Source organism: Beta vulgaris, chromosome 7, assembly GCF_026745355.1.
Source record: "Beta vulgaris subsp. vulgaris cultivar EL10 chromosome 7, EL10.2, whole genome shotgun sequence".
Lineage (NCBI taxonomy): Eukaryota > Viridiplantae > Streptophyta > Magnoliopsida > Caryophyllales > Amaranthaceae > Beta > Beta vulgaris.
Window position 1 is genome coordinate 44,957,641 of NC_079208.1, and position 26,238 is coordinate 44,983,878.

The 26,238-nt window shown below is 37.4% G+C and overlaps 3 protein-coding genes across 3 annotated transcripts; 1 reads left to right on the top strand and 2 right to left on the bottom strand.

Moving 5' to 3' along the window:
* Nucleotides 1-1,750: 1,750 nt before the first annotated feature.
* On the bottom strand, nucleotides 1,751-5,141 carry LOC104899582 (probable glucan endo-1,3-beta-glucosidase A6). Its single transcript, XM_010686799.4, has 3 exons — nucleotides 4,823-5,141; nucleotides 2,730-4,043; nucleotides 1,751-2,295 (listed from the first exon to the last, which is right to left on the bottom strand). The coding sequence occupies exons 1-3, from the start codon at nucleotides 4,869-4,871 to the stop codon at nucleotides 2,255-2,257; spliced, it is 1,404 nt and encodes a 467-aa protein (XP_010685101.2). The 5' UTR covers nucleotides 4,872-5,141; the 3' UTR covers nucleotides 1,751-2,254.
* A 10,579-nt stretch (nucleotides 5,142-15,720) lies between these two features.
* On the top strand, nucleotides 15,721-17,641 carry LOC104899584 (pentatricopeptide repeat-containing protein At3g25210, mitochondrial). Its single transcript, XM_010686800.4, has one exon. The coding sequence runs from the start codon at nucleotides 15,724-15,726 to the stop codon at nucleotides 16,897-16,899; it is 1,176 nt and encodes a 391-aa protein (XP_010685102.2). The 5' UTR covers nucleotides 15,721-15,723; the 3' UTR covers nucleotides 16,900-17,641.
* Nucleotides 17,642-18,987: 1,346 nt separating this feature from the next.
* LOC104899585 (receptor-like kinase TMK4) lies at nucleotides 18,988-23,136 on the bottom strand. Its single transcript, XM_010686801.4, has 2 exons — nucleotides 20,628-23,136; nucleotides 18,988-19,520 (listed from the first exon to the last, which is right to left on the bottom strand). Exons 1-2 carry the CDS (start codon nucleotides 22,882-22,884, stop codon nucleotides 18,988-18,990), a joined length of 2,790 nt encoding a protein of 929 aa, XP_010685103.2. The 5' UTR covers nucleotides 22,885-23,136.
* Between the last annotated feature and the right edge of the window lie 3,102 nt (nucleotides 23,137-26,238).

The following is a 26,238-nucleotide window of genomic DNA, read 5'->3' on the forward strand; positions in this document are numbered from 1 at the left end:
CTATATTTTTTATTTACCTTTTGTACGTATTATTTTCCATTTTTTGTAATTCCTTTGCACTCTCTCCTTCTTTTCTACTTTTTCGTTGGTTATCGTGAAAAACAAACCGTGTAGATTAAATATGAAGAGGTAATATTCCTTTACCACCAGTAGAGGTGGTCATTGGACAGGCTTAACTGGATCTTATCTGAATCGACCCGCATGAAAATCGAACCGACTTGGACCGTTAGATGAACGAGTCTAAACCGCTCTAGAACCGCACAAACATAAGGGTTCTTGTGAGACTAATTGACGGGTGAAGAAAGCCCGATCCTTGCCTTAAACTGGACCGGGAGCCTGAAAGAATTGCTAAACCAGTTCTAAACATGCATAAAAATTCTTCATCTTCGGCCTAGTTATCAATAATAGTAGCGTATATGGAAGGTATAGAAAATTATTTATTGTAAATACTAGTGCATATGCAAGTAAAAGTTAAAAATCAAAATACTTTTCCATTTATAAAATAAAAAGTTGGACAGGTCCACCAAACCTAAACAGGGCTGAATTGGGGCTAGACCTATAGCCGACAAAATAGACCAGCACCCGCGCCCGACCTGAGACCCGTTTTCACCCGAAATAGAACAGAAATTCCAAATAACATGTCCCGAAAGTAAAATAGACCCGAACATGACCCAAACCGAAGTTGCTCGACCCGAAATGACTGGACCCGAACTGACCCGATAATGATGATCCAAATCCGATCCGAAAAGTCGTCATATTAGTTACTTTATAATCAAATTTAATGAAAAAATTGTCAAGAAAAATCCTATATATGATTGATCTTCTGTTCATTAATTATTTGACTTACTCTCATTAGTCTTATATGTGTTTTATTATTTTCGAGATGAAACTGATTTAACCAGACTCGATCTAACTCGAAATCTCATGGATCCGACATTGACCCGTATTCACGGGCCCAACACGACCGTAACACGAACACAAAGTTGGCCTGATTATGATCCGACCTGTTTCCTACCTTTCGCCGGACCGTTTCATGTTTGAGAAAATCCAACCCTGAATCTAAACTGGATCGGAATGGACCTGTCAGCTAACTGGTTCGGTTGAGGTCCATGCTAGGGCTTGGCCTGGTCTGAAAAGTCTGCTTGGCCCAGCCTGAATTTGCGGCTTATGGCACGGGATTTTCGAGCCGCGGCTTCGCCATAGGTGGGCCAATTTTTAAGGCCAAGCCCGACCCATGATCAACTCTAAAATAAACTAAGAAAAGTTCCACTAAAAATCTTAATAGAGTAGAGGGCCAAAGAACATCACTAAAGTAGAGGTATTTAAATTACTGCCATTTTTATATTAAGTTATAATTACATCTATAGTAACTAAATGTTAATTGCATTGGATTTAATTAGATGTAATTAGTAAATGTTAATTAGTGATGTTAATAAATAGTTTACTTAGTTTTAACTAGATTTTCAAGAGGTGGTGGTAGGGTTCCATTGTTCTTAATGGTGGTGACATTATTGGTGATGGCGGGAGAGTTGGTGGTTGGATTGTGGTGCTTATTGCGGTGGTGATGCTGTAGCTCAGTAGCTGCCCGGTAGGACCTGGGAATGTGGAGAGGAGAAGCGTAAAGAGTTGATGAGGGGTTCCTGATTATGTTAAACGCCAAGACTATAAAAAAATACAAGCGGTTTAAATAAAACATGGGCGGTAAATAGCATCATCAAAATAATCAGTTAACAACCACCAACCATCAAACTATTAAAGAAATAAGAACTATTTGTCTACCATTCAGTCTAATAGAATTAACGAAATGAATAGTCATACAGAATAAGTACATAACTAGCTACTAGAAATCGTTTTTTTCTTGTTTCCCTTCGACAACTCCAACCCAATAATGATAATGACAATAACATGTCTCCGGTGCCAGAATTATTATTACCAGAGGATGACTTAGACCAGTTACTATTAAAGGGTACTGCTTGAAAAATTACAGCCATTCCCCAAGAAAATGTGCCTGTAACTGATACGAGGATCAAAACTTGATAAAGAGGGATCTTAGAGAAGAATGGTAGCAAAAGATGGGAAGTGATTGTGATGCACACTATGATCATCCAAAGGCAGCGTCATCAGTCAAATGATTTGCATATTGGGCACCCAAATCACTTCCCAAAAATTACGTTGATCAAATGCTAAATAGTTATTCACCATGTAAGGGGGGGCGCCGAATTCTTGATGTGCTTCCTACTCAACTCACCAATCCTCAAGAAAGAGTGACACTTGGATACTTGCATTTACCATGACCTGAGAGGACAATCAGAAGTTTAGAGAGATGAGTACTAACAAATGGAAGTAAAATTCAGTAATCTGAAGTCAGCAATATTTGTGTGTTTTAGCTTTATGTTTGTCAGTCAATGCCCGGATTTTACTTCCTGGGTATGTTACTCGGACTTAAAAACTCATGTCAGATAGGAATATGTGTCCAAGTATCTAACTCGGCTATTTTATGAAAACTTTCCATGTTTTTAACCTGAAATGAAGTGCCCAAGTATCCATACCCATGTGGAAATATCAAGGATATAACACGGGTATTTAAGGTGAAATAAGGAGTAAAGTAGGAGTAACCAGATTCCTTGTAAATCTATCATGGCATGTATGTCAAGGTTAGTTGAAAAATAACTGGACAAACAAACATTTAGAAAGATTGAGCACTAAAAAAGATCAAGCAAAGTACTCACTGGGATCCTTGGTGGTCTGCACAGCAAGCCCATTGAAGAAACAAGTAGCACCTTGACTTTTAAATTGTGCCCAATATGAACTGAATGCATAGTTAGCATGGTAAATTAGTGATTTTGGGTTGTAACACAAGCCCTTGGGCTGGATAGCAGCACAAGTCCCGTTTCCTTGACCACAAGCGTATGTTACTGCATCTCCTAGGGCAGTCATGTTTGCACCCTTGGCTTCGGCCACCACACACCATATTTTCCCCTTGTATGGTTCATTGTTCTTAGGTTTTGGCAAAGCCGGATAAGATGCTAAATCGGTCTCACCGGTCAAATCAATTGGATAAACATGTGCCTCAGTTGGGTAAAATAGCCCCCAATGCCGTTCAGTACCTTGACCGCCCTTTTGGTTTTCATTAAACAAAGCAAATATGAAGGTGGGTAAAACAACACCGGGCATAGCAGGTGTTCCAACCAAGGGTTTAGCATTCAACCTCTGAACCAAGTTTCTATTATAAGTAGCAGCATTGTAAACATTAGCTCCAATCTGGTCGATATCACCACCATTAGGCCAACCTGTTTCAGCAATCCAGATTCTAATATCCGGATACCCAAGCTTCTTCATCGCAAAGTGGACAGAATCAAGCATTTGATCAAGCAAATTGGTATATGTCAACTTACTGACAGGGTCTTTGTAGGTCACACCACCTTTAAACAATGCATAGTCTAGGCTAATAGATTGATAATTTTGTGACCAAGCAAAGTAAGGATAACAGTCTATAAAGAAAAATGACTTTGTTTTGTTGAGAAACTGCAACAATGGTCTCATAACAGAGACAGCAATATCAGACCTAAAGGTGCCATTCGAGGGTGGAAACGACGATTCAAGGACATCCATCGCCATCGTTGTTCCCACTTTGACTTTACGGATGCCATGAATCTTAAGAGCATATTGGAGTTTTCGCATAGCCGGGACTAGATCATGCCAAGTCTTTTTATCAGCCTCACCCATTAAACTAAGGATTTCATTTCCAACAAGGAGATACCTAATCAAGGTATGAGGATAATAAGCAACTAAATTCTTATGTACCCACTCATTGGCCATAGTTTGGTTGGTTGAAATGTTGGAAATGATCTCATTTGGGACCATAATAGACACTTGTATATTTGTGCCATTGAGGGCTTTCAGGATTTCTGGGTCTGGGTTATACAGTTTCACCCGCCCTGCTTTGAGGCTTTTGATCAGTTCAACTGATTTTGATGGTTTGGGTAAGTTGTTGCCCAGTGTACCATAGTTCACACCAACCTTTGGTGAAAATGCTGCAGCACCTGAAATTTAAACAAATTTGGTTTTTATTGAAGCTTACATTTGAATGATATACATGATTCATAGCACTAGACAATTGCAAATTTAAACCATCTTCATCCATTTATATACCTATTGTAACCCTTTTCCATTGTTGGAAGATTATACTGGTATGAATTTTCCTTTTATTTTTCTACTAAATCTGATTATTTTTTATTTTTTTTTGTCTTTTTATATCTTCAGTACACAGGATCAAAGATAATGCTCAGAAGCCAATATAAATGAATAAAGCCTTACATTTCTGAATCAGATATTTCCATGGAAGCAAATAAACAAACACAATACAAAGCCCAAGAAAAGCTAATCTTCAAGCTTAAAAAAAAGAACAGAAATAAAGATGACAAAAACTCATATGACCCATTCCTACCAAAGCAGAAAGCCAGAAATACATACATTATACCAGAAAAGTTGAAACTTTGGAAACAAACAAAATTAGGATAAAATCTTAAAGATCTAATGGACCATTTTGGCTCATTTTCTACTGAAACAAATATAGAAATACATTACAAGAAAAATCCATGTCTTTGAGATCTCTAAAATTGAATAAAAAAACAGCAGAAAAATGCAAAACATAGCAAAAAATCAAATGTGATCTCAGATCAATAAAATGCCAACAACATTACCAAACAAAAATCTCACTTGCAAAAACTTTATGTTTTCACAAACATAGAAACAATATATACTTGAAACATTATTCCAAATAATTTCATGTTGAGATTAAAATATAGGAAAGAGTGCTTACTTGATAGAAAGACAAAGAAAAAAATGAGGCAGAGATTAAAAATCCTCATTGTTTTGGCCACAGCAAGCTAAGCTACTGTACTACAAGCTCAACACAGGAAGAAAGCAATTTGGTGAGAGAGAAAAGTGTGGAAAGTGAAGGAGTTGCAACAACTAGAAAAAAAAGGGACCTATTAATAAAGAAAAAAGAAGCAGCCTTTTGTTTGTTCTCTTTTGACGTGAAAAGGGGGGTAAGGTGTAAGCTTATAAATTAATCTGATTAGGATTTAGGGGTTCATAAATCTGCAGATTCTGAGTTTAATGCTAGTACTCGCTCCCGTGTGGCTACTGTTTTGAAGCTTGTTGAAGGATCAGAGTTGGACGGATGTCGTCAAAAGTGCAAGGCAATTAATTTACACTTCCACTCTAAAATTCTACTCCCTCTATTTCCTAAAAGTCTTAGGCTATGTTTAGTTCACCTGAAATTTTCTGATCTGAACTTATCTGAACTTATCTGATCTGATCTGATATGAACTTATTTTTTCTGATCTGATCTGAACTTATTTTTTCTAATTACAAGATCTTATCTTTTAGATTTTTCTCAATATATAATAAAAAATATAGTCATGTGGGGTCTTGTTTGATTCGTTTCAATGAGTACTTTATTAATATTCAATTATTATAATTTTTACTAATATGTAATGAAAGATATAATGATTTTTAAATATAAGCATGATCTGAACTGATCTGAACTTATTTTTTCTGATCTGATCTGATCTGATTAGATCTGAAATAAGCAAAAATAAGGTGAACTGAACATAGCCTTAGTTAGTATTGTTCCTACAGATGTCAAAGAGGATTCATTTGTATTGGGTATAGGATTGGTAAAGTAAGAAAGAAAAAAGATTAAGATAAATAAACAAATAAAAAAAGGTTAAAAAAAATTTTTTTGAGGAAAAAAAAAGAGAGGTTAAAATAGGAGAGAGAAAAATAGTAAAATTGAATTAATGAGGTAATGATGGACCATATGATAGGGACATGATATGGTAAAAAGGGAAAAAAAATTCCAAGTAAGGAATAAAGTAAAAAACAGAAGACCTTTTGGAAACACACTTAAACGAAAAGGGGGAAGATCTTTAGGAAACGGAAGGAGTATGACGTATTTGGTAAATGATTTTTGATTGAGTTTTCTTATTCGGTTTGTTTTTAACTTTTGGCCTTTTCACGTGGTTAAATTAAAAATAAAATATTTATCAGTTAAAAAGCTATTGTTTTAGATTTTTCAGTTAGCTTTTTGGTTTTTGCATTTCGTTTCTTTTTTTTTATATCAAACATTAAACACGACTTATTGTACCAAACATTTTTTGAAATAGTTATAGCTCAAGGCATTTGATATTTCACAATAGTCAAACAACCAATATGAATTACCAACATAATCAAACAAGTGAACTGAACTGAAATGAATAGTGATATGTGAGAGTAAAAGTATTGTCAAGGTCTGAACTGAACTGAACTGGTCTGAACTGAACTGAACTGGTCTGAACTGAACTGAACTGGTCTGAACTGAACTGAACTGGTCTGAACTGAACTGAACTGAACTGAATTGAATTGAATTGAACTGAACTGAATTGAACTGAACTGAACTGAACTGAAAATAAGCTGGGGAGAACAGGCCCTAAATGCAAACAAACCACCATCGTAATTTTTGTCCCAATAGGTTCATTGGCTAGCACACTAGGGTCTAGGGAGAATAAGTTAAGAGAGGTTTAAAATTAGGAAAATGATATATATACATAGCCCTTAGGGCTTTGTATAAGAAGCTTAAAATAGAAATAAAAATTTGAATCAAGCATTTATTACCTCGCCTATCAAACACTCTCATAATCTTATTATCTACGAAGTAAGCAAGACTTGTATTCTTCCAAGAAGCCACTAGAGCACTAGCATTTGAGAGCGTTTTAGGGGACTAGAGGAGACCTCTAAGAGCACCTCCATTCATGGGGCACCCCATTTTTTCTCTCTCCTCACCTTATTTGTCCACCTCATTTTCCACTACCTCCCCATTTTACCTTACTCAAATTTGAAACACATACCTCCACTCATCTACCTCCCCATTTATCTTCTCTCTCTTATTTCCTATACTCCACCACCTTTTCTCTCTCCTACTTTCCCATACCCCACCAATATTTTATCTATTTATTATATACCCCACCACCTTTTCTTCATTTGGGCACCTCCCTAAAACTTGAGCATCCTCATTAAATGGGGAACCAACCCCACTCATGGGGAGCCCCATTTGAGGAGAGAGAGTCCATATGGGGAGGGTAAAATTTGCCATTGGAGGTGCTCTAATGGACGACCAAGTCAAGTCAACTAATTAGTACAAGTTAACAACTAGTACTCTACTACTCCAGCACGACTTGGATGAGAATATGACATTATTGGTGAGAATTTGAGCTTATAATCAACCAATCAAAAGTCTGAAGTTTTCCATTTTTGAAATGAAAATATTGAAAAAGGGATAATGTGGGTCCAAATGACATAATTAACCTGAATTAATTAATTTGCAATAGTTTTAAAGATGAGAATCAAGAAGAAAAGGCTAAAAGGCAAAAGTTAAAAGCTTGATGTAAGACATCTTTTTTGTGGGCAAATATTTTAGCACAAAAAGGACGCTATCGTAATCTTTTCCTAAATCTACAACGGGTGGAAACATCTAATGCTCTGCCCGCTCAATGTTCATAACGGCTACAACCTACAAAACCCAGACACCCAGGCCCAGCTGTTGAAGTTGAACAGCTCAATATCATTTTCCTCTTCGTAGGTTGTACCAAATTACTCGAGTGAGACAAATGTGTCATGCTGATTTGTTTTAATAATATTTTCTAATACTTGTTTGTTCTTTCTTAATTTCTTTCTGAATTCGCTTTAAGTCTCTAATTAATCAAATTATCAGGGAGGAAGTTAGGATGAGGTTATAATGTTATATAAAGACCATTGTCGACATAGCAATTGTTTACGAGTGTTGTTTTTTTGTTTTTGCTTCTCCCTTACATATCCAAAGATCATTATTAATTAATTTTCTCTCAATTTGAAATTACTTTTCCAGGATGTATAATTATTGTAGAAGGCTAGAAGCAAACTATTATCATTTGTCGGGCGTCCGTCGTTTAATGGCCATGTTTGGTTATTAGAGTTTAGAGTTTAGAGTTTAGAGTTTGTGGTTAGATGATTACTTTTTTGTTCAGAGGATTTGACTGCTGATTTAAATAATTGTTCTATAAAGGTGTTTGGTAACACTTAGCTGATTGTTTAGAGTTTTGTACTTTTTAGAGCATGTAAAATGACATTTATGGACATATGTTTTTTTTAAAGACAAATTTTAGTATTAATTATATGGACAAAATAGTCATTTGTTTTTTCTCTCTCCAAAACTCTCATGAAAAAGCTCCTCTACCCAGCTTTTTCAAAAGAGAGTTTTGATCAGAGTTTTCGGTACAAAACTCTCTTTAATCCTCTTTCTCACCAAACACCCAAATTAGAGTTTTTATTGGTCAAAACTCTAAACTCTCTCCAAACCTCTAAACTCTCTTTAAAACTCTCTCTCCCAAACACCCCCAATATAAATCTCAAGTATGAAGTGAGGTTTAATTTTTATAAATAATTACCTCCTCTATGTTTTAAAAGGTTGTTACATATTTCTTATGTTATTATTTAAACGTATAAGTTATGTTTCAATCTCTCATCCTCTTTGATTTTATGTGCAATAAATATGTTTTAACCTTTAAAAAACGGAGAAGTATAACTTAAGATTGTGAATTCTAATTAAATTGAAAAATGTTTTGGTTGAAGTACTATATTCAATCTTTATTGTGTTAGTATAATTTCAATCTTGAACTCGAGTAAGCATTTATCTAGATATTTTTGCAACATAATCATTGATAGTTTAACTTTCTTCTTGAATGTAGATCTCATATAGATTCAACTTATGTGAAAAGATTCATTGTCAATGGAAAAATGAAATCTCTTTGTCCCTTTCATTTTAAAAATATCTAAAAGTCTTCTCATTCTCAAGACACTGCAATTAGAGGTAATGCCTATTAGATCAGTTCTATATACAAACTAGGGGTGTTCAATGTCGGATATCGGATCGGATCCGATCCGAAAATTCGGATATCCGAAAATTTCGGATCGGAGAAATTGCGATCCGAATCCGATCCGAAATTTTCGGATATCCGAACTTTTCGGATCGGATCACCGGGTTTTCGGATCGGATACCGGGTTTTTGGATCGGATAACCGGATTTTCGGATCGGGTCCTTTGAAATTTTTGAAAAATCCCGATCCGTATCCGATCCGAAAACCCAAAATTTTTTCGGATACCCGATCCGAAATATCCGAAATCTTAAAATCGGATCGGATATCCGAAATTTCGGATCGGATATCCGAAATTTCGGATCGGATCGGCGGATTTTCGGATCGGATATTTTTGCACACCCCTAATACAAACTGTATGAAACGGTGACGTTTTGATAAAAAAAGGGAAAAGTTGGGTAGAACAATGGCCAATTTAAGGGAAGTTGATTGATTGCAAAGAGCTGAGGAACAACATTAACCCTTTAGAAAGCTAGTGGTATAATCAAGAAAATAAAGGTAGTACATCTTAATATAAAAAATACATTTAAATATTTTTTTCTAACATAAAAAAAAATTAGGTGACCTTTTGCACGAATGGAACTCCTAAAGTACTGTTGAAAGGGATGGAATTAAGAGTTGAATTATTACTACCTCCGTTTCCTAAAGATCTTTCTTGTTACTGTTACTACAGATACCAATGAGAATCAAGTTGTGTGAGGTGTGGGATGGGTAAAGTAGGAGAGAGAAAGGGGTTAAGATAAATAAACAAATAAAAAGGGGTTAAAGTAGGAGAGAGAAATGGAGTAAAATTGAATTAATAATGTAATGATGGACCATACGATAGGGACATGAGGGTAAAAAGAGGGGAAAAAAAAATCCAAATAAGGGATAAAGTAAAAGAGGGAAGATCTTTTGGAAACGCACTTAAACGGAAAGAGGAAAGATATTTAGGAAACGGAAGGAGTACAATATTGAATAAAAAAGATTGTAGACTCTACTAGATAACCTAAGTTGGCTATTTAATCAGCTGCCTTATTTGAAGGAGGAATTGGATGTATCTGACGATGTGCGTTATCTGTCATTGGGGAGCTTAATTGCCTTTAACTAAGTTGATGACCAAGCGATTTTCGTATTTTATCTGAAGATGGTTGATTTTTCCTGATTGCTAAAGAGATACCTTGTTGGAGTGCTGAAGCTTTTGATATAAACACTGGGGTTGTGTCAAGGTTGTAAGCACAAGCTCGAACTAGCTTGCCTTTGCAGTCTCGAATAATGACACATGTTGCTGCTGAGGATGGACGAACAACGCCTGCTGTTATTGAGGAATGACAAATTGAGCCATCGAAATTGAGGTTGAAGGAATGTTGGGGTGATGGTTCTCATGAAACAATGATGGTTTGCTTTTGTTGTGGTGGAAAAGTAAGGGTGAAATTCGAGGAGAAAAAAGGAGATATAGTTGCATGGCAACTGTATACTTCCTCCGTTTCTAAATAAGTGCAACATTTGTATAATGTTTACTATTCAGAGTTTAAACTTTAATTAGTTTTGGTGATTTACATTTTAGGAAAACATAGTCATGTGGGATCTTGCTAGATTCGTCTGAATGTGAATTTTTTTAATATCAACCATTTATAATTTTTACTTATTGATAATTGAAGATATTAATGGATAAAATAATGCATTGGCAAGTGTGAAAACAAGAAGTGTTCACTTATTTAGAAACGGATGAAGTATTTGATTTCTCAAATTCCATTTAGTAAAATAAAGCTAACTTTATGAATTATGCTGTAAATGTTTAGCTATTCATTTTTAACAGTATTATCATTCATTTTAGCCACTGGAGCAAAGGTCTCATTATAATCGATCCCCTCAACCTGATGATTGCCCAGAATAACCAAGCAAGCTTTGAGACGTTCAACACTGCCATCCGAGTTATATTTAATTTTATAAACCCATTTGCATCCCAAAGCTTTCTTTCCGGGAGGAAGAGAAGTCATCACCCATGTTTTGTTATCCTCAAGAGCACTAATCTCCTTTTGCATGGCCTCGCGCCACCCAGAATATTGCATAGCCTCTTTGAAACTAGTGGGCTCAATGCCCTCATCAACAGCTGCAAGAAAGGCACGATGGCGAGCAGAAAAACTATCACAATTCACAAAATGTGCTATAGGATAAGGAGTAGTACTTGAGGGATCGGGAGCATGGGATGAACCTGGAGGAGGTCTCTCTGACTGCACAACATTAACCACATAATCTCGCAACAAAACATTAGGATGCTTCTCTCTATGCCCACGGCCCAAGGGAGGAGGAGAAGGTATGGCCTCAACAACAACATCAACCGGCCCAGAAGGAGGGGACACGGCTGGATCATCAGTGGAAGGAAGGTCCTGGGCCGCGCAAGGAGGAAGCGCTGAACCAGGAGTAGCGGACACGGGGCCCAAATCAGAGGAAGAAGTAATTGGGCCAGGTTCAAGGGAAGCGGGTGAGGGGCCCAGATCAGCGGGTGAAGGAGGAGAGGAAGGGAGAGGAATGGGCTCAGTGGAGAAATCGTGTAGGGTGGGATCGTTTAGAGTGGGCTCGGTAGGGGAAGAAGAGGAATCAGGGGAGGAAAAATAGGGAAAGAAGTTTCAAAGAATTGGACATCTCTTGACACAAAAATGTCACCAGTGTTTAAATCATAAAGTTTCCACCCTTTCTTGATGTGGGATACCCAATAAAAACACATTTTCGACTACGGGGGCAAATTTGTTTCCTTTAGCTTTTTGATTATGGGCAAAGCATAAACAACCAAAGACACGGAGAGCATCAAAATCAGGAAGGCACCCAAAAATCATCTCATAAGGTGTTTTCTCACCCAAGACCCCAGAAGGAGTGCGGTTTATCAAATGAACTGCAGTAAGGACACACTCACCCCAAAAAGAAACAGGTAAATTGGCTTGAAACATCAAAGCACGGCTCACATTCAAGATATGTTAATGTTTACGCTCAACACGCCCATTTTGTTGAGGTGTACCAGTACAAGAGGTTTGAAACAAAATGCCACTCGCATCAAAGAAGTCAAGCATACAGTTAAACTCAGTTCCATTATCGCTCCTAACAATTTTCACATGAGATGCAAACTGACGCTCAACCATGGCAAAGAAAGACATAAAATATTTATGAACTTCAGTTTTATTGTGCAATAAATAGACCCAAACAGCTCTAGAATACTCATCAACAATCGTCAGGAAATAAATAGCTCCACAAGAAGAAGGAGTGCTATAAGGCCCCCACAAGTCACAATGCACTAGTTCAAACAATCGACTAGCTTTATGAGTACTAATTAGGAAAACTATCACGAGTTTGTTTCGCCATAGGACAAATCTCACACACATTATTCAATTTCTTTCTAAAGGTACTAGAACGGATAGCAGGAAGCATCTTCACTACCCTCTCCGATGGATGACCTAACCTTTGATGCCAAAGATCAAATGTGCTCAAATCAGGAACATTCCCAGCTTGCACCACTGCCACCTTCCGGAAAAAGTAGAGACCTCCTCGCCGTTCACCTGCTCCAATCAGGATCCCTGAAGGTCGGTCATGTATAGCACACAAAGAAGGAGTGAATTGAATAGTACAAGAGTTATCAGATACCAAGTGCGAAACAGAAATCAGATTACACTGAAAATCAGGGACAAACAAAACATTTCGAAGAACAAGATGATCAGTAAGATGGACATCTCCCAGTTGGGTGGCAAAGACTGTGTTCCCGTTGGGAAGACCAACAGGACAACCAGAGATAGTGCGCACGTGCACTAAACAAGAAAGTGAGCCAGTAATATGATGTGAGGCGCTTGTGTCAATAATCCATTCCATAAAGGTCTCACATGCCATGCGATCACCATTGTTCTGTTCATGATTAATAAGGTTCATTAGAACTTGCACTTGTTCGGGCGTAAGACTGGCAAGAGGAGTACCACTACTCCCGCCCGTATCGAAACCACCATCAGCCACTACATGGGCACATGCCCCCACACGAGCCACTGGCTGTACCAACAGTCACTCCAGTGCCAGCAGACGACCCAGGTGCCGTCCCACCAGCTGTACCACCAAGACGAGCAACATTCCGAGCCCGGAGACGCTCCTCGTACCACTTCGGGTTCCCATGTATCTTAAAGCAAGTACTAACTTCATGCCCAGTGCGTTTGCAATGCGTGCACACTAGCTTGGATTTGTCTACACGATCAAATTTACCCCGACCACGTCCGGCTTGAATATGAAAGGCCTGCACGCTTTCATGGGAACCACGCCCACGCACAAGACCTCGTGATTGTTCTTCCTGCACAAGCGTTTGATACGCCGGTTCAAGTCACCCAACGGTTGTTGGGAAAGCAGATTGGTTCTCACAGCATCATATTTAGTACAATCTAACCCAATCAAAAATTGATGAAAAATTTCTTCATCGCGATCCTTCGACAAACGAAGTGCCACACCACAATCACATTTTTACATTCACGTAGGGAAGGGGTTTAATTCTAGCCAACTCATCATATAAACCAGTAAGTTTAGTATAGTACTCATCTATAGTCATGGTCTCACTTTGCTTACACTCAGTTATGGCTGCCTTGAGTTGTTGTATGCGTGGACCGTTTGCAACACAGAAGCGACGAGCAAGATAATCCCACAACTCCTTACAATTTTCATGCATAGGTATGGTACCGGCAATCTTCGCGTCCATACTACGCAACATCCACGACACAATCATGGAATGAACTGTGTCCCAGTCAAGTAATCCTTGCGCATCGGACGGCTTGGGAATCGACCCATCAATGAAGCCGTACTTTCTTCGCGCACGTAAAGAGAGCGTCATAGCCGTCGCCCATGATACGTAATTCTCACCCGTGAAAATTACGTGGGTAATTACATTGCCCGGTTGATCTCCGGACCCCAAGTAATATGGAGATGAAGCAGTCACACTCCATTCCCCTGTCACTTTCTCGAGCTTCTTCTCATCTCCCATGGTTTCGGTTTTTTTTTTTTTCGGTTGTAAAGTTTCTTGCGAATCACGTGGGTGAGGCAAGGTTTCCGACGAACTTAGGTTCACCGCCGGTCAGTTCGCCGACTCTGATACCATGCTACGGCAGCAGCAGTAGTTCAGTTTGAGAAGAAATAGTTTTTGGTTTTACCCAATTCTGTCGTGTATTGCTTCTGTTGTGTGTTTAATATACAACCCTAGAGTTACATTACAAGTGGGCCAATAATATAGTGCAGCTATACAATAAATGACACGGGGCCCAAACTCTAATACATGTATACTACAGCCCCATATAATCCAACGTCTCTCTTTTTAGATGTTTCATAATAGGAAGATAAGCTTGCTAATGAGAGTTCTCATAGAATGGAGGTAGCATAGAAGTGTACAAGGGGGGAAAAAGTGTAGGAGTCATTTTTTCGTGTCAGAAAGGTCGCAAAGTTGCATTGTAGTCTATAGAGGTACAAAGGCAAAAGAGATGGTAGATTTATGTAATTTATATAAATATATTAAAAGGCGTTTCCACCAAAGGAACGATGCCACATGTCACTCTTCTCAAACTTCTAATATACATGTTCATAATCTCAAAATAAAAAAATTATTAACCATGTGTAATTAGTAGGATTCGAACACAAGAACTTTGAAACGAAAATGTCAGTGTTTAACCACTAATCCACCAATTTTAATGCTTAATATTCAAAGTAAAACATAATAAAGTCTTATAATTATATGTAATTATAAAGACATAAACAAACTTTTTGATCCCTAACACTTTTATCAAGTAATAACATTCTTTTACCCTAATTATACAGAAATTGTTATTTTTATCCCCAACACCTTAGAATTTTTTTTAAACAACTCATCTCATCATGCCATAATGTCCATTTCCAATTTTGCACTAGACAAAATATTACGAAAAGCTAATAAAATCAATTATGAAATTTATATATAATACTATATTTGATAATTGTAACTGACCCGGAGCATCGTCCGAGCCAAAATACTAGTAAATATATTAACGGCGTTCCTAAATAGGGAACGGTGCCACTCTAAGTGTGGATCTAAATGATATAGTGGGTTTCTGCATAATATAGTGGGTTTCCGCATGATATAGTGAGTTTCTGCATGATATAGTGGATTATTCAGTAATGATACGTTGTTTTGTCTGGTGCACTTAATGTTAACGTGAATCAAGTCCACACAAGTCAGATTCCTTACTACATTACTAGTGTTTTTATAAATTTGTACATAACAGTCTAAATTAGGCAGCCTCCTACCATCAACATTCAACCCATTGTTCAATATTATCTTTTTCTTTCGGTCAGGGTCTATCTCTATTATATAAGGCAACACATGGGGGACACAAAAAAATAGAAAAAAAAAAGAAAAAAAAAGGATAACTAACTATTTCATTTGAACGAAAAAAAGGAGGGGAAAGTAGGACATTTAAACTCAACATCATTTTTTTAGAAAATAAAATGTAAAGATAGTTTTTCTATCCAATTAATTTTATTTTTTCTACTTTATCTGTTATCACGCGTTCGCACGCATTGCGTGCATGTAAGACTAATTTTTTCAAGAGTAACCAAGGCAATGTAAATAATTTTGCTTGGTAAAGCCCAAATTGAAATCAATACGACATCAATTCACTATCAAATCAACAGACCCATCTACAATAGGTGGGTAGTTATTTAAATTGAGAATTCAGCCATGTTCATCTTACTATCAAATCAACAGCCCAAAACCAGAGTCCAATCTAGTCCAATTCGACCGGAAATGAACAAAATAACATTCACATTTTACACCACCATTCCAATCCTGAATCCCCCCCCAACCCCATTTGGCCATTTCCTCAACCTCCAAGCCATGACAACAAGCATCCTCCGGCGCACTATGACCACCACACTCCGCCCAATCCTATCTCTCCGCCACTTCTCCACTCCTCCCCCATACCCTCACTTCCCCAAATCCCAAACTCCCTCCGAACACCAATTCCAAACATGGGTTCACTTCCTCAAACCCGGCTTCACCCCCTCAGACGTCAACCACGCACTAACCTCTCAAACTGACGCCGACTTAGCCTACGACATCTTCCGTTGGACCGCCCACCAACGCGGCTACACCCACGACTCCTCCATTTACCTAACCATGATCCATCTTGCCGTCTCCAACCGCCGCCACCGCCATGCCCAAACCCTCCTCGAAGAAGTTCTTGCTGGCGCCTGCCCCGTTAGTCTTCCTCTTTACAACACACTCATTCGATTCTGTTGTTCTCATCGTTGTTTGTTTAACCGTGCTTTTGATGTTTATAACAAGATGTTGAAAGAAAAAACCCTTGATTGTAAGCCTGATTTGGATACTTATTCTATGCTTTTTAATGTTTTGCTTAAGAAGTTTAGTAAGATTAATGTTAGTTATGTTTACTTGAATGCTGTGAGGTCTTTGAGTAAGCAGATGAAGGCGCTTGGAGTGGTGCCGGATACTTATGTGTTGAATATGATTATTAAGGCGTATGGGAAGTGTTTGCAGGTTGATGAGGCGGTCCGAGTGTTTCGTGAGATGGGCTTGTATGGGTGTGAGCCCAATGCGTTTAGTTTTAGTTATTTGGTCAAGGGGTGTTGTGAGAAGGGGAGGGTGTGGCAGGGGTTTGGGTTTTTTAAGGAGATGAGGGAGAAAGGTTTGGTGCCTACGAGTAGTGCGTATATGGTTTTGGTGTGTAGTTTGGCGTTGGAGAGGAAGTTTGAGGATGCGGTTGGGGTTTTGCGCGATATGTTGGGGTATTCGTTGAAGCCGGATTTGTTGACGTATAGGACTTTGTTTGAGGAAATGTGTAGGGATGGGAAGGGTGTTGATGCTTTAGAGCTTCTTGAGGAGTTTAGGAAGACGGATGTCTCTATGGGGGAGAAGACTTATAAAACGTTGTTGGATAGCTTGCATTTTGTAGATAGGTAGTAGTAGGAGATGGTGTTGCTGTTGCTGTTAATTTGTGTTTAACAAACTCAATTTCAGTAATCATAAGCTTGGAGTTGATGGAACATAATGCTGGTTCATCGAAGCACCGAATGCTAAGGTGCTTAGATGGGTAGAAGGCTGATATGCCTGGAAGTCAGTCTGGAAAGAAGAGTCTTTTACCCAAATAATTCATCAATAAAATGCCTAAGGTCCTATGCCTTCTTTGAGTTGAGAAATTGGACTCATACAGGAAGCCTCAGGAGCTCTCTTTGGCTCGTACTCTGATCATTATTAAGGTACTTGAAGTTACTTAGAAAATGCATGCCACAGAAATAGCTCAAAAGCTTTGTAGGTGCAAATGGAGGCCCTCTTATATTGGAGGATCATATTTTCGGACAAGCATGAAACCGTTTAGGTGACATCAACGTATTCACGATTGGAACGATATGTATATGTTATTAGCTCAGTCAAGCCCTCATTCTGTGCAATTCCCCTTGTTACTAGCTTGTTATTTTCTCAACGGATGGAAAAGACAAGTGCTTCAAGCTTCCTGGATTCTTATAGTGTGAATTGTACATTGTGTAGTGTAATTTTATTCTGTAGTGCAGTTACATTGATACATCAATACTATATTCAACCTTGGAATTTGCTAAGATTAGTTTTTTTACTTGGTACATTATCTTCGTGAGGATTTTTCTTGTATGTTAAAGTCAGAATTACTAAGCTGCAGTTTGGGTTTGAATCCTTTCTGTCCATGATTTTGATCTTTTGGAGTTCGGCTTATCTAACGGTTCTATAGAAAATTGGTACAGATTAGTTAGCTATTTAGTATTTTTATTTTTGGTATTAGAACATATATTGATATCCAAGTGACAGAATATCCCTTATATTGGTTGATCTAATACTTTATTTTTGAGGATACATGACAGTAAAAATATGAAAGGATTTATTGTATCATTGGGGATATTTTGAAGTTGGAAACTTTGAAAAACCTCGGTATATGGTTATTTTATCTGTTCAAATGCCTTGTAACAAGAAATGCGTTGTATGAAGCTGAGTACTCCATAATACATACATTAGTCAGTCTTTAGATTAAAACTTACAAAGATCTTTCTTTCTTTTTAGAAGATAATCTACATATATCTAAGTGCACCATTGTCTTAATGGAAAGAACTGGTAATGTCAATAGACCTAAAAGGTTTCCTCTAAAACTTGGTTCCTGATGGTACGCTAGTGTCTGCATCAATTTTCTCCTCTCTTGGTTTCCTCCATGTTTTCGCCCTGTTTGCGAACTCTCAGTTTTAAAGCCCTCCCTGCATATTCATGTCATAATACTGAATCAGTATAGTCCATGCATTAATCATATTATTATCTGTGAATTTCTAGTTCTATAATTACTTGTGAATTTGTGATCCTGTCAGTCAAAGTAATATTGCCACACTGTCATTGAGCCGCCCCTAATTTCTTTGGGCCTCAATCAGTTTTCTGTTTGAATCTTTTCACAAACTAGATGCTTATTCGTCATTGTTGCGAGTTAAAACAAATTGAAGATAAGAAACTGGAAACCAGATAAAGTAGTTTGTATATTTGCTGTATGATTAGGCTAGGTTTGGGTAATTTAAAATTCATTCTGGTACACATATCATAGGCAACCTTATATATTTGAGAACCAAGAAGTGAATAATTTGGTCGTTATATCAAACATGCCGTTTCTTATTACTAGCTAGCTAGTTTTCATTCTCATATTCAGGCAGTTAATGACCTAGATACAAAATTTTGCTATTGGAATCAAAAGATGTTAACTCAAAATCATAACCAACGCCTTTAAGGAAACAATAGCCCATTCCTTTCTTTTCCCCCAATTTTTTCGTTTTATAAGGTATGAATTTTATTTGAGTACTGTTAGAGGACTTCACCTGTTGTTTTTATTTGGGTGAAAGAAAAAGAGGTATGTCCTTTAAAACCATGAAAAAAAAAGAGATTCATTTCTCACCAACTGATCTTCCAAGAAGCAATGCAACCTCTCATAATCCCTCCCAATTCTGAGGCCACCATTACTATACATGATATCGTATGAGTTGTTTCTCATCATCGAGCTTCGATATTGTTAAAGCTTTCACCCATACCAGGTGTAGTAGGAGCAGTAGAATGGTAGTTTCTGCTAATATCATCCATACCACTACTACTATAACCACTCCTAGTCACGGTCTCACCAGCTCGCCATCTTTGAAGAGCCTGAGGAAGATTCATGTTGACATCAATCCCAACCCAATCAGTGGCACCATCCATCTCTGCAGGCCTCCATTGCTCCACTAAAGGTGATAGAATGTTAACTGCGTGGCCCATGTCAGGACGCTGTTGTGGCTCCCTAGCCGTGCAGTGCCCTGAGAGCTCGGCCACCTTGCAAATGCTTTCGAAGATTTCTTCTTTGCCTGTTTCAAGGTTAGGATCTATGCTTTTTCTTATGCTTTCCTTGGTGATGAGGACGCGTCTGAACCACGTTACTAATTGTGCTTGTTCTTCTGGTAAGCTTTCGTCCAAGGCTTTTCTGCCGGTAATTAGCTCCATCAAAATTACACCAAATGCAAATACATCAACTTTGGTGGTCACTCTTCCGGTGGCTGCATTCAAAAATTACAATTATTAGGAAAGGAAGTCATATGCATATGCACAAAAACTCTACATAATCACTATTCATATTTCATAAGATGCATTGAAAAACAATTTTTTTTTTTTTTTTTGAGGGGATACATTGAAAAATATTTAAAAGAATATTGAATGGAGAAAATGATAGTTGCTGGGATCAAATAACCCATAAAGTATATCTTTCATTTTTAATTCTTATTTCATTAATGGTTGGAGCCAAAAGATTAATTGTGTTAAATTCACCCCTTCAGAAATCAATTGAAACCTATCAGAAATCAAATGAAACCTTCAAAAGTAGTAATTTACTAATTTTCCCCTTAAGAAATCAAATTAAACCATTGTTGGATTAAGCAACTAGTTCATTAGAGCATCTCCACCTTGTAGCTTGACTTACCACATTAGCGTTTTAAGCAACATTGCTTGCTAGCTATAATGTCTCCCAGTGGTAAGCTACATTACTTTTTAGCTTATCATTTTTTTAAAACATAGAAATAAATAAAAGTTTTCACATGGCAATATCATAATGGGATGTATTCCCTCTTATTTTTTCAAGCTACTCTGCTTGTTTGGGCTACACTTGCTTGCAAGCAGGTTTATTTTTCTTCTCTCCAATGATTAAGCTACAGCTACATATTTAGCAAAAATTGCAAGCATGCCCTTATATGAAACCATTGGAGATGCTCTTATGTTCTCGGAAATACGATGCTCCTCTTATATAACAAAAGTTCACTTGCCTTGTTCATGACCTTTTCCTATGAGAGTGAACAAGTGTTCCATGAACTCAAAGAATTTGCACTAATTAATAAATAGTAATAGCTAGCATATACTCCCTTCGCTTTTTTTTTTTTTATTATTTGCTACATTGTTGTTTTGGAAAATGAACTTTTAACTTTGACCGATTATTTTATAAGCAAATATATAGTCATGTGTGGTCTTGTAGATTTGTCTCGACGTTAGCATAATCAAAACAGAACATAAACTCATGAGACTCATCAGAACACGGAAACGAAAATTGAATAACTATGTTGTCCTAGTGTTTCAAATTCTAAATAAAGAAAGATGAGGTAGAAACGTTAAAGTACCTGCATACTCCGGTGCAAGATAGCCAAAAGTTCCTGCTAAACGAGTTTCCAAGGAGTATTTTCCTTGATCAGATGCACTCTTTACCAATCCAAAGTCTGAAACTTTGGCTCTCATATTATCTCCAAGAAGTACATTTGATGGTTTCAAATCCCTATGAATAAAGCTTTGTTGAGCCAAGCTATGAAGGTATTCGACACCTCTAGCAACATCCAACGCTATGACAAGCCTTTGCTTCCATGTTAGAGGCGATCTCCCTATCTCATCATACTCGAAAATATGTTGTCCTAGTGTTCCTTGGGGCATATACTCATAAATCACAATCCTCTCATTCCCATTAATACAATATCCAAGAAGTGCCACCAAATGTCTATGTCTTACTTTAGAAAGAACCTCTATTTCTGCCTCAAACTCACTCTTTCCTTTTGTGCCTTGGAGGTTTGATTCCATCCTTTTAACCGCGATTTCAGTCCCATCTTGAAGAACTCCCTTGTAAACAATTCCAAACCCTCCTCGACCAAGAATGTTCTTTTCACTGAAATTATTGGTTACCTCGCGAAGGACTTCAATTGGAATCGTGTTACTACCATTATTAAGCATACTACTACTGCTTTGCTCCATTGGACTTCCTTGAGGATATTGACTAATTGGGTTCTTCTTAAAATCTTCAACCTTATTCTTCCCCTTGTAGAAAGGGTTATTCTTTCCTGAGCCATACACCTTATCAATCAACCACTTCTTAAAACGCGGGTACAAGAGAAATCCTGCAGCTACTAGTAAAAGTATAACACCAATAACAATCGCTGCAACCTCATAAGGAGAAAGACGCGAATGAGAATGATCATTAGTTCCTGGAGAATTAGTCATACCAGGGGGTGATTTCAAGGAGTTAGAAGTATCCACATTGGTCCCTAGAAAAGGGTTCCCATTACTTATCACTTCCACAGATTGACCAAAACTAGGAACCTTCCCTGTTAGATTGTTGTTAGAGATATCAAACTTGTGCAGCATCTTAAGGCCAGATAATTCATCTGGTATCGTTCCTACAAGGTTATTATCATTCAAAATTATGGAAGTTAGTGAAGTTAGATTAGCAAAAGACGGTGAGATGAAGCCGCCCCAATTCTGCTTAGCAAAGTTAACCACATTAATCTTCCCACTAGAATCACAACTCACATGAGCCCAATTCTTACAAGCATCATTTCCTTTCCATGACTCGGCTAACTCGCTAGGGTAACCCAATGAACCAACAATATCAAGCAATGCGGTTACTTGGGGATCACAAGGACCAGGTGTAGTTTTACAAAAACTATTAGTAAACCCCAATGTGACTTGAACACCATTACCAAAAGAAGGCATTGGTCCTTGAAGCTTATTGTTTTGCAAAGAAATATTCACCAACTTTGGTAAATTACTCAAAGAAGGTGGAATTACACCACTTAAATGGTTATCCCTGAGCTGCAGATCAAACAATGAAGTGCACTTAGATAAATCAGGGATTGGACCAACGAAATCATTGTCTTGAACCCAAACTTGAGCTAGATTAGGCATCTTCCCAAGCACATCAAGGACACCAGAGAGTCCTTGTTTTTGGTTATTAATCCACAGGTTCTGAATGCTAGACCCTGCAAAGGAGGCAGGCAAGAAACCTGTGATGTTATTGTAGGACAATCTTAAGTCTTGTAAGCTAGGCAAAGACCCGAAAATGTCCGGGATAGCCCCTACGACGGATGCATTAGCGGCGCGAAAAGATTGGAGAGAGGATGACTCTGATAGCCCTTGAGGGATGCTCCAGCTATCCAAGGGGTTATCAGTGATGCTAAAAGATTGAAGATTTGGAAGGCCAACAAGGAAGTTGGATGGAATATGGGAGAAGAAATTTCCATCAAGAAAAACCTCTTGTAAATTGGACATGTTGGCGAGGGGAGGGATAGTGCCAGAGAGGTGGTTGTTTTGGAGAGAGAGAGATTCAAGGTTAGATAGTTGGGTGATTTCTGAGGGTAAGGTGCCTGAAATGGACTTAGAGACGAGGGTTATTGAGGTGACTTGTCCTGAGGAACCGCAGCTAATGCCTTGCCATTTGCAAGGGTTGTTTCCGGACCAGTTAGGAGGAGGAGGGTTGAAGGAGCGGGAAAGCTTCATCATTATGGTTGCGTCGTCGGCGCTGGCGGTTGAAAGGGCGGAGAGAAAGAGGAGGAAGATGACGGCGACAATGATGGTGGTGGTGATGGTAGGGTGTTTGTCGTCATCTTCTTCCATGGCTCTCTCTCCAGGAGAGAGAGAGAGGGAGAGAGAAAGAGAGGAGAGAAAAAGGAGGGGAGTTTGTGATGGGAGCTTATTTTGAGGGGTTGGGAATGATTTGTTTCATAGAAGAGGGATGTTTGGTTGTTGTTTAAATGGAGCTTAATTAGAAATCATGCATGCATGCATACAGTGGAATTCATATGTACTACTACAGCTAGATAAAAACCCACAAATTTTAAGTTGTATTATTTGATTGATCTATTTGATCCAAAATCTATGGAGTGTGGTTGAAAATGTTATCTGTATTAGTTGTTTAAGATTATTTTAAATCTTCATATATATATATATATATATATATATATATATATATATATATATATATATATATATATATATATATATAGGAATGAGATCTCGTGAAAACTATCTTTAGGCTGAAAACTGAAAACAAGGGTAACTTTTAACCCCTTTAGGGTAACTTTTAACACTTTTAGGATAACTTTTGCCAGTTTTGGGGTAACTTTATTATATTAAGGGTAGTTGTATATATTTGAAGGATAACTTTATTTATTATAAGACTAAATATTACCACTTTTAGGATAATTTTTACCGTTTTTAGGCTAACTTTTAGCAATTTTAGGGTAATTTCATATATATTTCAAGGGTAACTTTATGCACTTTTAGGGTAACTTTATATTGCGTGTTTATGAAATCTTATGGTTACATTACTTGGATGTTGTTGCTTTCTCTGATGTAAAACTGATAATTTTAATTTTCCTAATCTTTCGTTTCATGTGGTATTCTACTTTTTACTTTTGTGTTCTCTCTGTTATTTTTATCTTGTTCATTATGGTGTAGCATACTCTGTTTTTATTAGTTTCCAAAAATTGTTATTAGTTGCTGTATTAAAGCTCTTTGTTACCCCCTCTCACTAACATATATTTGGCGAAATTCATACAACCTATTAGCTCAATTGGCAAAACATTGTGTAAGACACAACGATGTAGGTTCGAATCCTTCATAGGTTTAACTATAATCAAAGTTAAAATAAGTTACCCTTAAAATCTAAAAAGTTGTCCTAAAAATGGTAAAAGTTACCCTAAAAGTGGTAATAGTTACTCTTATAATAAATAAAGTTATCCTTGAAATATATAGAACTACAAATATATAAAGTTACCCTAAAACTGACAAAAGTTACCCTAAAAGTGTTAAAAGTTACCCCAAAGGGCTTAAAAGTTACCTTGTTTTCAGTTTTCAGATTAAGAGCTGTTTTCAGCGGATCCTACCCTATATATATATATATATATATATATATATATATATTTATATATATAATATATATATATATATATATATATATATATATATATATATATATATATATATATATATATATATATATATATATTTAGACAAAGTGGTCACTTACGATGAATGATTTTAGTAATTTTGTGCAACATGAGATATTAAATCAATTCAAAAAGTTTACAAATAATATAAAATAGTTAATTACGATAGATAATTTTTATACAAAAACTAATAACAGAGTCACAGACAAAACAAGATAGGGTAGGAGAAAGGTGTTAATAAAATATAATATAAGTAGTTAGCTAATAATTAGAGTTAGTTGACTAATATATAATTTTATTACTTATCTGGAAACTAATGGAAATTTTAAACTAATCCTGAAATAATCGTAATATATACTATTTTGGTCAGTTTATAAACAAAAGTCATATTACCTTATATAAAAAAATATTCCCCATCCAACTCATCCAATTGATGTGAATATGTAATGTGAGTCCTTCCGATCCACTAATATCCCTCTTTTATAATCTCGCTATGTAACATAACATTATAGACGTGGACAACCCTCACAATCTTCGATCATGACATGGTTTCCTAATTAAGAAGTTGTGCATGTGGCTACTAATCCATATGCATCTACTACCTAGCTTCTAGAATCATGTTTTAGATAATTATATAGATCTTCCTAGCAATGTATGTTGTACATATAAAAAAACTTTGATTCGTTTCAAAGGTCTCACTACAAATTAATAGTTAAGTTATTATGAATAAAAATTAGCAAAAGTTAAGATTATTATGGACCAATTTTATTTGAAAAGGTATTTTCAATTTGCACCAAATGGAAGGACTCGATATTTGATTACTTTCTTTGGTCTGACCCCTTCACATTTCTTTTCCTCGGAGGAGGTGAAGAACGGAAAAGAGTTAAGGTGATGATGAGGAGGAAGTGAAGAACAAAAGAGAGTTAGGTGATGATGAGAAGTCAGGTGGCAACGTGATGAGATGACAATGGGAGTTGCGAGATTCAAATGACGATGTTTTTTTCCTTTCTTTTTGGTTCTTTCTTTCTTTACTTTTTTTTTTCATTTCTCAAGATTTTTTCTTCTACTTGGATATAAGAGCATGGGCAATGGAGAGGAGGTCATCGTCCTTTGTTAGCAATAAATGCCATTTCGAGGACCTGGGGTTTGCTAGTTAACTTCAAGTTCAACAATAAATGCAAAGCTGTAAACTTTAATGAGAAAAGTAAGCAATAAATAGAGACAAAAATTTAACGTGCTTCGGTCAACCTTGACCTACATCCACAACCAAGAACCTTGGAGTTTTCTTTAGCTTCTCTAATGGAGGAACTACAATGGTGAAGAAGAAGAGAGTGAGGAGAGAGAGAGAGAGAGAGATAGTTATATTTTGTAGCTAATTTGAATCTTAGGGTTCTAATTGACTTTAGGATGCGTTATATATGACCTACTAAAGTTTACAAAATCACCCAAAACCCAAAACAAAGAAATTCAAAAAAATAGGATTGAAATCGCAAAATCCCGAAACAGGGCAAGCTGCCCGCCCGGGAACCCGCTCGGGCCAGTTTTTTCACAAAGAATATGCCATCGAGGCAGAATGAAGGCCACAAGGCTGGCCCGCCCGAGCTTCCTTCTGGCTGGCCCGAGCTTTCTTCTGGCCGGCCCGAGCCCTTAGCACACCTGCTCGGGCTGCTCCCATTGGCGGGGATCTTCGCTTTGCTCGTCCGGACTGCAGTCTCGTGGCCGGGCTTGGCTTCCCTCATCAGAGCTAATGCTTCGAGCCTTTCTCCTCCTTTTTCTTTGCCCAGAAATCAAGGCACCCTTTTACAATTCTCCACCTTGACTTGATTTCTCCAAACACCTCCAATAACACCAAAGATACCAATCAAACTCCAAGGTCCTACCCCATAGGGGCTACAACAAACAAGAGGAGAGACCCACCAAGTTCACACACAAAGTGAACTTAGTTGTTGGCAATGTCTTTGTCAACATGTCGGATGGGTTCTCCTCGGTACGAATCTTCAAAAATGTCAACTCTATCTCA